We start from the raw sequence: 12,721 nt of genomic DNA, 5'->3' as shown, positions 1-12,721 counted from the left end.
TGTTTTTTTTTCTTCTTCTTCTTAAAACCAGTTGCAAAGAAACATCTGGGAATCTGGGAATCTGCACCCTTGATTCAGGAGAAGGTTCCTTTCTCCTGCTGTCTTCTGATAGGTCAGGAGAGGGTTCTGTGCAGTTCTGCACGGTCACAGGGTTCCGAGGGGGTTCTGCAGGGTTCCTGAGGGCTTCCGGAAGGTTCAGTTGAGCTGGCGGCACGCCTCGAACGTCCACTTGGAGGTCCCGCCGTAGATGTCGATGCTGGTCTCCAGCCAGGAGAAGACGTTGCCCACCTGAGCCTTGCTGCTGCAGGTGGCCAGGTTGTAGATCTCCCCCGTGGACAGCTTGCGGTCCCAGATGTTGAAGTTGGCCAGGTCGCCCACGAAGGCCTGCGTGGCGTCGAAACCACCGCCCAACGTGTCCTGAGGAGAAGGGAGACAGCGCACACCGTCACCAACGGAGTCACACAGCAAGAGGGTCTAGATCACTACAGAAACAGATATCTATATCACCCAGGGGGTCTATATCTATATCACCCAGGGGGTCTATATCTATATCACCCAGGGGGTCTATATCTATATCACCCAGGGGGTCTATGTCTATATTACCCAGGGGATCTAGATCACTCACAGAAACAGACATCTATATCACCCAGGGGGTCTAGATCACTACAGAAACAGATATCTATATCACCCAGGGGGTCTATATCTATATCACCCAGGGGGTCTAGTTCACTACAGAAACAGACATTTATATCACCCAGGGGGTCTATATCTATATCACCCAGGGAGTCTACTGTAGTTCACTCAGAGAAACAGATATCAATATCACCCAGGGGGTCTAGGTCACTACAGAAACAGATATCTATATCACCCAGGGGGTCTATATCTATATCACCCAGGGGGTCTATATCCATATCACCCAGGGGGTCTAGTTCACTCACAGAAACAGACATCTATATCACCAAGGTTGGAGCAGATCTACATATCATCTGCAGAAGTATGTATGTATGTGTGTATGTATTTAAAAAAATGTTTTGGGGGGGCAGGATTATTATGGGGGGGCCGGGATTATTCACACAATCACAAGTAAGTGATTTAGTGACAGAGCTAGCTACTGTAAGTTGCCTTGCTGGGGGTGTCCATGTGTGTGTGTGTGTGTGTGTGTGTGTGCGTACCTGTTCCTGCCCCAGGATGAGGACCCCCTGTGGTTTGATGGGGTGGTACGGCGCCATGTGTGTGTGTGTGTGTGTGCGTACCTGTTCCTGCCCCAATATGAGGACCCCCTGTGGTTTGATGGGGTGGTACGGCGCCGTGTGTGTGTGTGTGTGTGTGTGTGTGTGTGCGTACCTGTTCCTGCCCCAATATGAGGACCCCTTGTGGTTTGATGGGGTGGTACGGCGCCATGTGTGTGTGTGTGTGTGTGTGTGTGTGTGCGTACCTGTTCCTGCCCCAGGATGAGGACCCCCTGTGGCTTGATGGGGTGGTACGGCGCCAGGTTCTCCCCGGTGCCCCTGGACACTCCGTCCTGGAACGCCTCCCACACGCCATCACGCGTCGTCCAGGTAACGCAGATGTGGTGCCACTTGCCATCGTTGATCAGGAACGGCAGCTTCGCCACCTGCCACAGGTGAGACAGCCACAGGTGAGACAATAGGTCTAAGCTACAGCAACTCACACAACCCTCTCACAACAACTCACACACAACAAGTAGTTTATCGTTCATTAACGATATTAGTTAGTAAGGCTACCAACTAGCTAGCTTACTGACTGACCTTAAATTTACTCCAGTCCAATGTGATTGTCTGTCTTTGTGAATGCTTTATGATACAATCATCTCATAATATATCATCTACTGCAGCAGTTGCTTTGGCACAGGCTAGATTACAGTGGAGCCTGTTGAGTTCATTAAGCTTACTATTTTTCTGTTAGCTTAGCTGTTTTTTAGCAGTTTAACTGTGAAGAAAAGGTAATTCCACTAGATATGCAAACTTGCTCTAGCCTGCTCCTACCATACTCTCGCACATTATGAAAGTATGGTAGGACCAGGTTAAACTTGCTACCATACTCTCGCACATTATGAAAGTATGGTAGGACCAGGTTAAACTTGCTACCATACTCACGCACATTATGAAAGTATGGTAGGACCAGGTTAAACTTGCTACCATACTCTCGCACATTATGAAAGTATGGTAGGACCAGGTTAAACTTGCTACCATACTCACGTACATTATGAAAGTATGGTGGGACCAGGTTAAACTTGCTACCATACTCTCGCACATTATGAAATTATGGTAGGACCAGGTTAAACTTGCTACCATACTCTTGTACTGTACAGGACATTATGAATGTATGGTAGGACCAGGTTAAACTTGCTCCACAGTACAGCAATGAATTATACACCAACAACACTGCCGCAAACACGACTGACATCAAGAGCAGCTGACTATATAGCAAGGCTGCCTGATCTGGCCACATCCGTCCCCGTACCTTAAAGGGACACTTCACCAATTAGCACTAAGCTTTGTATCTTGAGAAAACCAGTCATGTTTTTGATTGGTCGTGCATCATTCCCTCAGTTTGCCTTGGGATGGGAGAAATACTGATTTCAATGTTGGACTTCCTGCTTTCAATGATGTAAAAATCATCATTTTACATCATTGAAAGCAGGAAGTCCTATGCATGGGTTTCATGGAAATCCGTATTTCTCCAATCTGAGGGCAAACTGAGGGAATGATGCACGACCATTCAAAAACATAACTGGTTTTCTACATAACTGTTTTTTTTCTACATAACTGTTTTTTCTGCCACATCCGTCCCCGTGCGTACCTTGTCGTTGATGAGGAGCTCCATGGGGTTGTTACCCCACTCGATGAGCACCAGCTCGTTGGCTTGGCCGGGGACGGCGTACGAGAACGGAGTGCCAACTCCCGGCGAGGCGCTGGACTTGAGCCACATGCAGACGCTGAATGCGTACATCTCCGGTAAGCTCCTCTTCACCTTGGCGTACATGTAGTTGGTCCTCAGCGGAAAGGTCAGCTGGAACTTGTCCAGCGGACGGTTCTCCTTCAAGCCTGCGGACGAAAACAGATATCAGGTCACTTTGACGCGGCAGCCCCATAGGATGGCTTGCTTCTTGCCTCTGGAGTCGGACGATCATTTTTTTTTTCCAACACACAAACACACATACGCACACGGACGCACGCACACACGCACGCATGCACACACACACACGCACGAACACACACACACACACACACACACACACATACACACACAGACACTCTCTCTCTCTCTCTCTCTCTCTCACACACACACACACACACACACACCACCACCACCACCACCCCCACCAGTTAAGAATGAGATCTTTCACAGAGAGAAACCTTGTCAAAGCGACACAGAACAAACACAGCATTCACCACTTTAACGAACACACACACACACTCTCAGGGCGTCTTCAGGAATTACATGGATAAAATGGCACAGACGTCCTATTTCCGGCATTTACTCATCAAATAGCCTAGATTTTTTTTTTTTTTTAAATGACGTTAAAAATAATCTCTGCTCTCTCTAATACGCTACAGACGGGAGAGCCAAGGATGACGGGCTGAATACTGAGTTAGTGTAGTCCACCCCGCCTGCTCCCAGCACACACACACACACACACACACACACACACACACACACACACCGCCAGCTCCCGGTCTCGCGCCCTCTCTCTCTCTGCCCCTTCCACTTTTACGACCCTGTTTGATGTGGCCTATAACGAGCACGGGTGAGGAACGGCGTCTGTGATCAACACTCTCTCTCTCACACACACACACACACACACACACACACACACACACACACACACACACACGGGGCAGAGGGAGAGGGAGAGGGAAAGAGAGTCGTCCGGCTGGTGTCTACCACACAGGGAGAGTGCCGATGTGATCTGCGCCAATAAATTATTTTCATCTTCACGAGACGGGTGCCGTCGCTGCCCACCCTGATTGAGTTAACGGTAAATCACGCGCGTAAACGGCGAAATTGGTCATTTGGAATTGGATATGCAAAGCAATGCAGCTCTTTATCCTTTCCCGCCCCCACACCGCGCACGCGCGCGCACATACACAAACACACACACACACACACACACACACACACACACACACACACTCACACTTCTGCGACACTGCAGACAGGCGGCTATTTCTTCTGCCAATAACAATCTATTAAGTTACCCCGCATTAACTGGTGAATCTGTTTCTTTCAAACACCCCGCGTCGAGTGTGATTTAGCTGTGATTAAGAAAATCCAGCGCACAAGAAAGTGACGGACCGATCCTCAAGGCATTGTAGCCTACCTTTCTCCAGGTCCGTGATTCTCTGGTGGAGGGACGTGAGAGTGGACTCCACGCGACCCCGTTGCTCAGTCTCGTTGCGCAGCCCCGTCTTGCCCTCCTCCAGAGTGTTCACGCGGGACAAAACCTGCTTCTCCAAGTCGTCGATCTTGGTCTGCAGCAGGTCCTTCAGACTGTTCGCCTGCACCGAGTTGTTGTTTCGGCTGAATTGCTAAGAAAAGGGACAGAGGGAAAGCGACATATTACACATCATATATTACAAACAGTAGTTCGATGTATGTGTTACAGTATGTAAATGAGAAAATACAGACACGTAGGCTACATAGCCTAAATAAATAAACAAGCCAAATAAATAAATAAATAAGAGAGCCTTTCAGCGCCAGTGTTTTGGCCGAGGACACGTAAATGCCAAAGCCAGATTAAGTTGTTCGAAGCTTAGGCTGCTGCCTCACGTTGTCCTCGACCCCAGTGGACTTTACCGGTAACTAAATTTGTCAAATCAGCCGTTGTCCTCAGATGATGTCCTGATCTTGCTTTTAATTAACCTAATCGTTAAAACAGTTTCCGGAACATTGCAACGGGGCACGTGGATTAAATCCGGCTAAAGTGTTATTTAAACACAATTACAGCCCGAATTAAGAATGAACGGCTCGTATTCAACGGCGCGAATTTGAATTGGATTGTAATTGTTTAAAATAGACTAGTATCCTACATACCTCTAGATTTTCCAATCTCTGTTTGAGAGACTGTAAAGTCTGTGACAACTGCGTCAGCGTGTCTGAAGGAGCTCGCGATACATCCCCCATAGTGTTCTTAGTACCGGACTCTTTCCTTCGCCCGCTGCCGCGAGAATCCCCGGAGTCCGTCCCGCTCTGACTCTCGCAGCGTGTGAGCTTGGAGGTTAGTTCCCGAATAGTCTCTTTTTGGTTCATGATGGTTTCCTTCTGCTGAAGTACTGTTTCTCGGAGCTGCATCACCGTGGTCTTCAAATCCTCTCCCGGAACACTGTTTTGTAACGTCGCTGAACATATGTCCATATCCTTGGGTACCGACGTGCAGATGAACTGGGTTTGTTGTCCAAAGTCCTGGGACAAGCACTCCAGAAATAAGTAAGAAAGTAGAAAAAGTTTCCACGTGAATCCGTTCAAGTAAACCTCCATTATTAGAGAGACGTGAGTGTTTTCAGTGCTGAAATCGCAGTGTGTGTGTGTGTGTGTGTGTGCGTGTAGCGCCAGTGGGAGTGCGCGTTTGAGATTTCAGCACCACGGAGCTGTTCCTTGTTGTAATCCGTTTGCTGCGCGCGCATGGTTTATATAGTGCGCGGGCAGTAGAGTGCGGGCTCGCGACATCACGAGGGGACAGGAAGCGGAGTTCCAACGCCTAATCCGTGCCCGCCCCGCGACTGTGAGGTGGAAAGAACGTCACGTTCAAAAGATGAAACCGTTTTCTTTGCCCCTGGCCCACGGATGCTGAATATTTCATAGCTACGACGATTTATCCTTTCTGTCGTTGTATTATTTATTTGCAAATCCTGGGTATGTAAGTGGAATAGTCCTTTGCCCTCAGTTTAGAGACTGCCGTGTTTATTTGTAAGCCCATCGAAGCTTTTAGTCAGAGAGGGTTAAAGCGTTTTAGTAGTCTTCTTCAGAAGGGACAGATTGTTCAGCTAGGCTACTCTGTCAACTGTAACCCATGTCAGACAGCAGAACGATATCCTCCCATATAGACTACCATTAATAATATGTGCCACATTACAACCAAACATACTTTCATTTTTTTCCCACATCCTCTTACATAGACACCTTCTTGTAACACACACACACACACACACACACACACACACACACACACACACACACACACACACACACACACACACACACACACACACACACACACACACACACACACACACACACACACACACACACACACACAGACAGAGTTGTTATCCAGACATCTCTCTCTCTCTCTCTCTCTCTCTCAGGAGAAAAGCTCTAACCTACATTTCTCTCAGCACCCAGCGGACTAGGCTATACTGCAGCGCTTGTGAGCGTTGCCGGTAATCAACTTCCCACCTGGCCCGCGTGCACTTGCTAGCGTTGTGTCAATACCATTCTTCGCGCCTCTCTATCTACCGCGCGCGCTGAAGCCAGCTTTTCCCGCGCTCATCATTTCCAGCCCGGAGGCCTAGGCAGGGCTATTGATCTCCTTCCCCTCAGCTATCGCTGAGCCTGTTACTGAAGAAAAAGGTCTCTCTCTTCACTGACTGAAACAATAAATAGGCCTAACATTGAAATCACTATTCTCTTTCACAGTAAAATACCTCGGACTTTTGCTGTCCTAGATGTTGTTTTGCCTTAGAACTAAAGACTCCACTGCAGATACCTGAAGGTGATGGTATTGATACTTGATGATACTTTGTGCGTGTGCGTGCATGTGTGCACAGGTGTGGTACTGTATGTGAGGGTTTCACTATAGTGTGTTAATGAGTTTGCTTTCACTATAGTGTGTTAATGAGGTTGCTTTCACTATATAGTGTGTTAATGAGTTTGCTTTCACTATAGTGTGTTAATGAGTTTGCTTTCACTATATAGTGTGTTAATGAGTTTGCTTTCACTATGGTGTGTTAATGAGTTTGCTTTCACTATAGTTTGTTAATGCGTTTGCTTTCACTATAGTGTGTTAATGAGTTTGCTTTCACTATAGTTTGTTAATGTGTTTGCTTTCACTATGGTGTGTTAATGAGTTTGCTTTCACTATAGTGTGTTAATGAGTTTGCTTTCACTATGGTGTGCATAATTATGCAAGTTGTGAATAGTTGTGAATAATGTCCAGACAGCCCCTCATCATGTGGTGCTTCAGTCACGTGAAACAGATTAATCTGTAGGCTACTTCTGAATGAAACCCCTCCAGCCACCCCCACCCACCCAGGAACACACACACACATACAGTACACACACACACACACACACACACACACACACACACACACACACACACACACACACACACACACACACACACACACAGACACGTGACCCAGAAAAAGGAAAAGAGGGGAAAAAAGGAACACTGCTAGAATTTAAGCCCTGCATGGGAGCCTCTGTGTTTATGTGTGTGCTTGTGTGTGTGCGCTTGTGTGTGTGTGTGTGTGTGTGTGTGTGTGTGTGTGTGTGTGTGTGTGTGTAATGTATGCATGTGAGTGTGTTTGTGTGTATATTGGAGTGTATTCGTGTGCCTCTGTGTGTGTGTGTGTGTGTGTGTGTGTGTGTGTGTGTGCGCGCATGCATTTCTGTGTGCGTTTGTATGCATGTACACGAGTGAGTGTGTGTGTGTGCGTGCGTGCATGTGTGTGTATACCTGTTTGTGTGCTTCAGTCTGTATGTGTTTGAGTGAGTAGTTTTTGTGCTTGTGTGTGTGTGTGTGTGTGTGTTTGCATAGATTTGTGCTTTTGTATTCGTATGTGTGTGTGTGTATGTCGGTGTGCCAATTCATGAGTGTGTATGCATATGTGTGCGTGTATGAGTGGGAATGTACTGTATTTGTGTGTTTGTGTGTGCGTGCATGAATTGGCATAAATATGTGTGCCAATTCATGTGTGTGTGTGTGTGTGTGTGTGTGTGTGTGTGTGTCTGTGTTCTACATTGATGGCTGAGGATAATTTCTCTGATGTATCTAGCAGAAAGGTTATTTAAACAGGTCAATCTGAGGCTTAGTTATAGCATTCCTCGGGCCAAAATAAACCCCCAAAATAATATTGCATTAAAAATAAAAGACGCCAGGTGTGTGATGTGAACCCAGTGACACACTGCTCTTAAGCTTCTAAAACAGAGATAAAGATCAAAATAAAAATGAAATGGAAAGGTGCGCACGTGAATGCGACAGGTGTGTTGTTGCTTTCCCCGCGAGGGGGTCATCCCTACAGTATGTTCCCCAGGTCCTATGTTCCCCGGTTTTCGCCAAAAGGGTCCTATGTTCCCCGGTATTTATTGTGACTGGGGAACATAGGACCATTTTTGGGAAAAGTGGGGAACATAGGACTCTTTTTTAAAATGTACCAAAAAAAGGGTCCTACTGTATGTTCCCCGGTCCCATACAAAGTGGGGAACATAGGACCCGGGGAACTAGTGATGCGCGGTTCAGCCCATTACCCGCGGATATCCGCGGGTTTACCCGCGGATATCCGCGGGTTTACCCGCGGGTCGGGCGGATTTGGGTAGGCCTAATAGTTTTTTCTAAATATTGCGGGTGGGTCGGGTCAAAAAAGTAAAAATGCACATTTCTCACTTGTTAACTTCCGACATATTAGGTGGCGATGTGCCTGCAATACAGGAGGTGTGGTCGAGCGCAAAACATAATTTCTCCTAAATTCAGCACCCAATTGCGCCATGCGTGACTGACTGAAAAAGTCAATCGCGCATTCGCTACTTTATGGACATGGAGCCTAATGATCTGGGATATCGAAGGTTGTGCACAATGCGAGAACACCTCGCTTCTGTCATAGGCTACACGAATAAACAGCTGTGCTTGTTAAATGCTTGGCAGTGTTAAACGCAAAAGTAGGCTAGCCTATGAAGTTGCAAGGGGAAATATGAATGGAAACTTGTTATGAAGATGAGATTTAACACTAGCTATGTCTAGGCTGCAGATTATGAATGGTGTGGAGGAGCGCAGATTGTCAAAATGACCGATCATTGTAACCCGCTGTTGTCCTCATGTGGGCTAATTAGGCTAGGAAAGACGTTAAATGCGTTTTTTCCTTTCCGCGGGTCGGGTCGGATTTGGGTCACAATTCGAACATATTTTTGCGGATTGGGCGGGGCGGTTTGGATCTCCTGAAAAGTCGGGTTGGGGCGGGTTTTAAAAAAAGCCCACCCGCGCATCACTACGGGGAACATAGGACCTGGGGAACATAGGTACGCTCCCCCCAGCAAGGCCATCATTGTCATTGTGGCATGTTTGAACTGTGAGACCGAGGCAATATTTTCACTGTAACACCATGGACTTGTTTCCACTGAGATGGAGGCTCTCGATTGGAGATGTTTTCACTGTGATGTTTGGTCAAGGGAGTAATTGTGAAGTTTTGACTGAATGATTAATGAGTGATGAAAAATGTTAGCCAATAAGTGCTTTGTAAATACAGTAGGTAGGCCTACATGTGTAGACTAACCTTATTACTATCAGAAATCAACTATCTAAATAACTAGCTTGCTAGCTAGCCAACTAGCTCCCTCTCTCGATCATTACCGAGCTAACTAACTATCTAACTTGTTTGCAAGCTAGCTAGCTAATTAACTAACTAGCTAACTAGTCTCGCCAGGTCACTTCCCGGAAACTTTACAGACAACACTTCATATTTGGATTTTGATTAAAACTAGCGACTGTTTAGCTTGGAATTTCTCAGGAACAGAGGCATGTAGGAATAACGAGTTTGTACCCACTGAGAGCGTTAAGTCTAACCTATCAAACGAGCCATAGTATGTGTCCATAGCTATAACATAGAATACGCTGTGGCTCTACAAACTGTTGTTAGCAATGATCTAGATTGCCGGCACTCTGGGCTTCCATAAACAACGCAGCATTCAAAGTGTTAAAGCAACACTAAAGAGTTTTTCGTACCTTAAAATAATGTTTCCAAAATCATTTCAGCGGTTCATCAACTCGTAACAGGGTAAACGACACTTCTGCTTTCACTTCGTGGCCCTCTATCGGTTATAACCGCACTATGTAACTTTACAAGGTGGGGTAGTGTATCTGTAGTTCGATGAAATGAGACATCAGAAACTACAAATTTGACTTGCTTCAATGTCGCAATACATCATACTTTCATAAAATCATGCAACATATTCTACCTTATCTGTTATTTGCTGGATAAACAAACAGCGTGTGTGCGACAGAGGAAAAGTGCTTTAGTGATGCTATAAGTCGATGAGATGGCCCCCATGTGCAGGCAGGAGCAGAGTTGAACTTCATCATCTCCACTCAGACTGTTCCATCTGCCAGCTCACACACACACACACACACACACACACACACACACACCCCACTCAGCCTGCGGTGCGGAACATTCCACCCAAAGAGGTGACCCGCTAGCGGTGTATTAGTCGTAACGGCGCGACTGGGGCCGCGGCTGGGCGGCGCGCTCTGATTGGACGGTTGGAGACGGGGCCATGTGTGGGGAGGTGGGATTATTATGCCAGTTGTTTGATGATATTAAATAAAAGACAACGAGATCAGATGAACTGGGTGTGCCCTGTACACTGACACAGAACACAAGAGCCCTGACACAATGACCTGTCTGGGTGATGTGAGAGAGAGTGTGTGTGTGTGTGTTTGTTTGTTTGTGTGTGTGTGAATGTTTGTCAATACTTTCACACAGCACTAATCAGATGTTATCTAACTGTCTAGAATACAGTTGGTTTTAGATTTATAAAGCACAAATGGGAAACCTGTAACTGTGTGTTTTTTCTGTGTGTGTGTGTGTGATGTCCATTTTTCGAAAAAGTTCCTGGTGGCGATGAAGCACTAGAGCCTGGCTGAATTGACACACCTTTCCACACACAGTGTGTGTGTCTCTCTCTATTTCTCTCTATCTCTCTCTCTTTTGTGTGTGTGTGTGTGTGTGTGTGTGTGTGTGCGTGTGTGTGTGTGTGTGCGTGTGTGTGCTTTGGTATTTGTGCCTCTGTGTGTGTGTGTGTGTGTGTGTGTGCGCGCGCGTGCGTTGGCATTTGTGCCTGTGTGTGTGTGTGTGTGTGTGTTTGTACTGTTGGAGGATGACTGCATTGTACTGGCTCACAAGGCAATATTCAGGTTACAGGGAGGGAGGAAATAATTTCTCACACCGCGGGCTCTCTCTCTCTCTCACACACTCTCTGTCTGTCTGTCTGTCTGTCTGTCTGTCTGTCTGTCTGTCTCTCTCTCTCTCTGGGCCTCTACTGAAAGAGGAAGTCATTCCGCACATATCCCTCTTGGGCCGAGAAGGGTCACAAGAATAAGGACTCCTGTAAACACGTCTCTAAGAGGTCTGCTCTCTTTCTCAGAGGCCAGCATTGACAAACACGTCTCTAAGAGGTCTGCTCTCTTTCTCAGAGGCCAGCATTGACAAACACGTCTCTAAGAGGTCTGCTCTCTGTCTCAGAGGCCAGCATTGACACAGTCAAGACGTTCAGATGAAAAAGGGAGAGTCGGATAACTCTGCCAGACCTGTCTGTTCACTGTCTCCTGCTCACAAAGGTTTGAATATCTTGCCTTTCACACAGACTCTCTCTGTCTGTCTCACTCTCTCTCCCTCTCTCTCTTCCTCTCTCTCTCCCTCTCTCTCTCTCTAACTGTTCAGCTGCATTCTTCTCTGACCTTCAGTAGCTTCCAGTCTGACCTTGGCAATGGCAAAACGTGTGATTGTTTTATTGTGAGGATTGGAATATGTGTAAAGGTTGTCTGTGTGTGTGTGTGTGTGTGTGTGTGTGTGTGTGTGTGTGTGTGTGTGTGTGTGTGTGTGTGTGTGTGTGTGTGTGTGTGTGTGTGTTAGTGTCTCTCTCTCTCTCTCTCTCTGTGTGTGTGTGTGTGTGTGTGTGTGGTACAAAACCAGTGAAATCATACTTTCCTTTGTACGGCTCTCCTACACGTCTGCGTTTCTTCCTCCTTTTCATCAAACTCTCATCAAACTAAACACTGAAAGTTTCGTCACTTCTCACAGAACACTCTTTTAAAGGGATCCAGAGAGAACAAAGGCTGCACACACACACACACACACACACACACACACAGTATGGTCACTAGGCACATGCACATGCACCTAAGCACCAATCTACCCCCCCAACCCTAACCCCCCTCCCAACCCTAACCCCCTCCGAGCACTAACTCCTGAGGGAGTCTGGCCTTTGCAATAGGTATCGGAAAGTAAAAGTGTTCAATAAATGTGTGTGTGTGTGTGTGTGTGTGTGTGTGTGTGTGTGTGTGTGTGTGTGAGCCTCCTCAGTGTCCAGCTGATCAGAGGTTGCGATGTAACATCAGCTGACTTCCTGCTGTCCTCTCTTACTGATTCTATTTGTTTCTTTACCCTTTCACCCAAGGGTAGAATCTCTCCATTATTTCAATTCATCCCTCTCTTTCTCATCTGAACACACACTTACACACACTCACACACACATACACACACACACACACACACACACACACACACACACACACACACACACACACAGAGAGATTAACGGGAGGTGATAATAAGTTCTCTCTCTCCCCGCCTCTGTCTCTTATCCCATCCCATAATGTGCAGATTAATATATTCCCACATACCATAGTGTGTGTGTGTGTGTGTGTGTGTGTGCGTGTGTGTGTGTGTGTGTGTGTGTGTGTGTGCGTTGGTTCAGATGA

General features: G+C 46.8%; 1 protein-coding gene across 1 annotated transcript; it reads right to left on the bottom strand.

Moving 5' to 3' along the window:
- Positions 1-57: 57 nt before the first annotated feature.
- On the bottom strand, positions 58-5,606 carry nptx1l (neuronal pentraxin 1 like). Its single transcript, XM_062525847.1, has 5 exons — positions 5,059-5,606; positions 4,346-4,553; positions 2,824-3,068; positions 1,436-1,615; positions 58-417 (listed from the first exon to the last, which is right to left on the bottom strand). The coding sequence occupies exons 1-5, from the start codon at positions 5,500-5,502 to the stop codon at positions 196-198; spliced, it is 1,299 nt and encodes a 432-aa protein (XP_062381831.1). The 5' UTR covers positions 5,503-5,606; the 3' UTR covers positions 58-195.
- Positions 5,607-12,721: the final 7,115 nt, after the last annotated feature.

Source organism: Sardina pilchardus, chromosome 22, assembly GCF_963854185.1.
Source record: "Sardina pilchardus chromosome 22, fSarPil1.1, whole genome shotgun sequence".
NCBI lineage: Eukaryota > Metazoa > Chordata > Actinopteri > Clupeiformes > Clupeidae > Sardina > Sardina pilchardus.
This window is presented reverse-complemented; position numbering and strand designations above follow the sequence as displayed.

Excerpts from the sequence above, each read along its gene's own strand:
- nptx1l (XM_062525847.1), bottom strand. The coding sequence starts at position 5,502 with ATGGAGGTTTACTTGAACGGATTCACGTGGAAACTTTTTCTACTTTCT. Across the intron at positions 3,069-4,345 it reads AATCACGGACCTGGAGAAAG|GCTTGAAGGAGAACCGTCCG; the intron begins GTAGGCTACAAT and ends TTTCGTCCGCAG. Across the intron at positions 418-1,435 it reads TCATCCTGGGGCAGGAACAG|GACACGTTGGGCGGTGGTTT; the intron begins GTACGCACACAC and ends CCTTCTCCTCAG.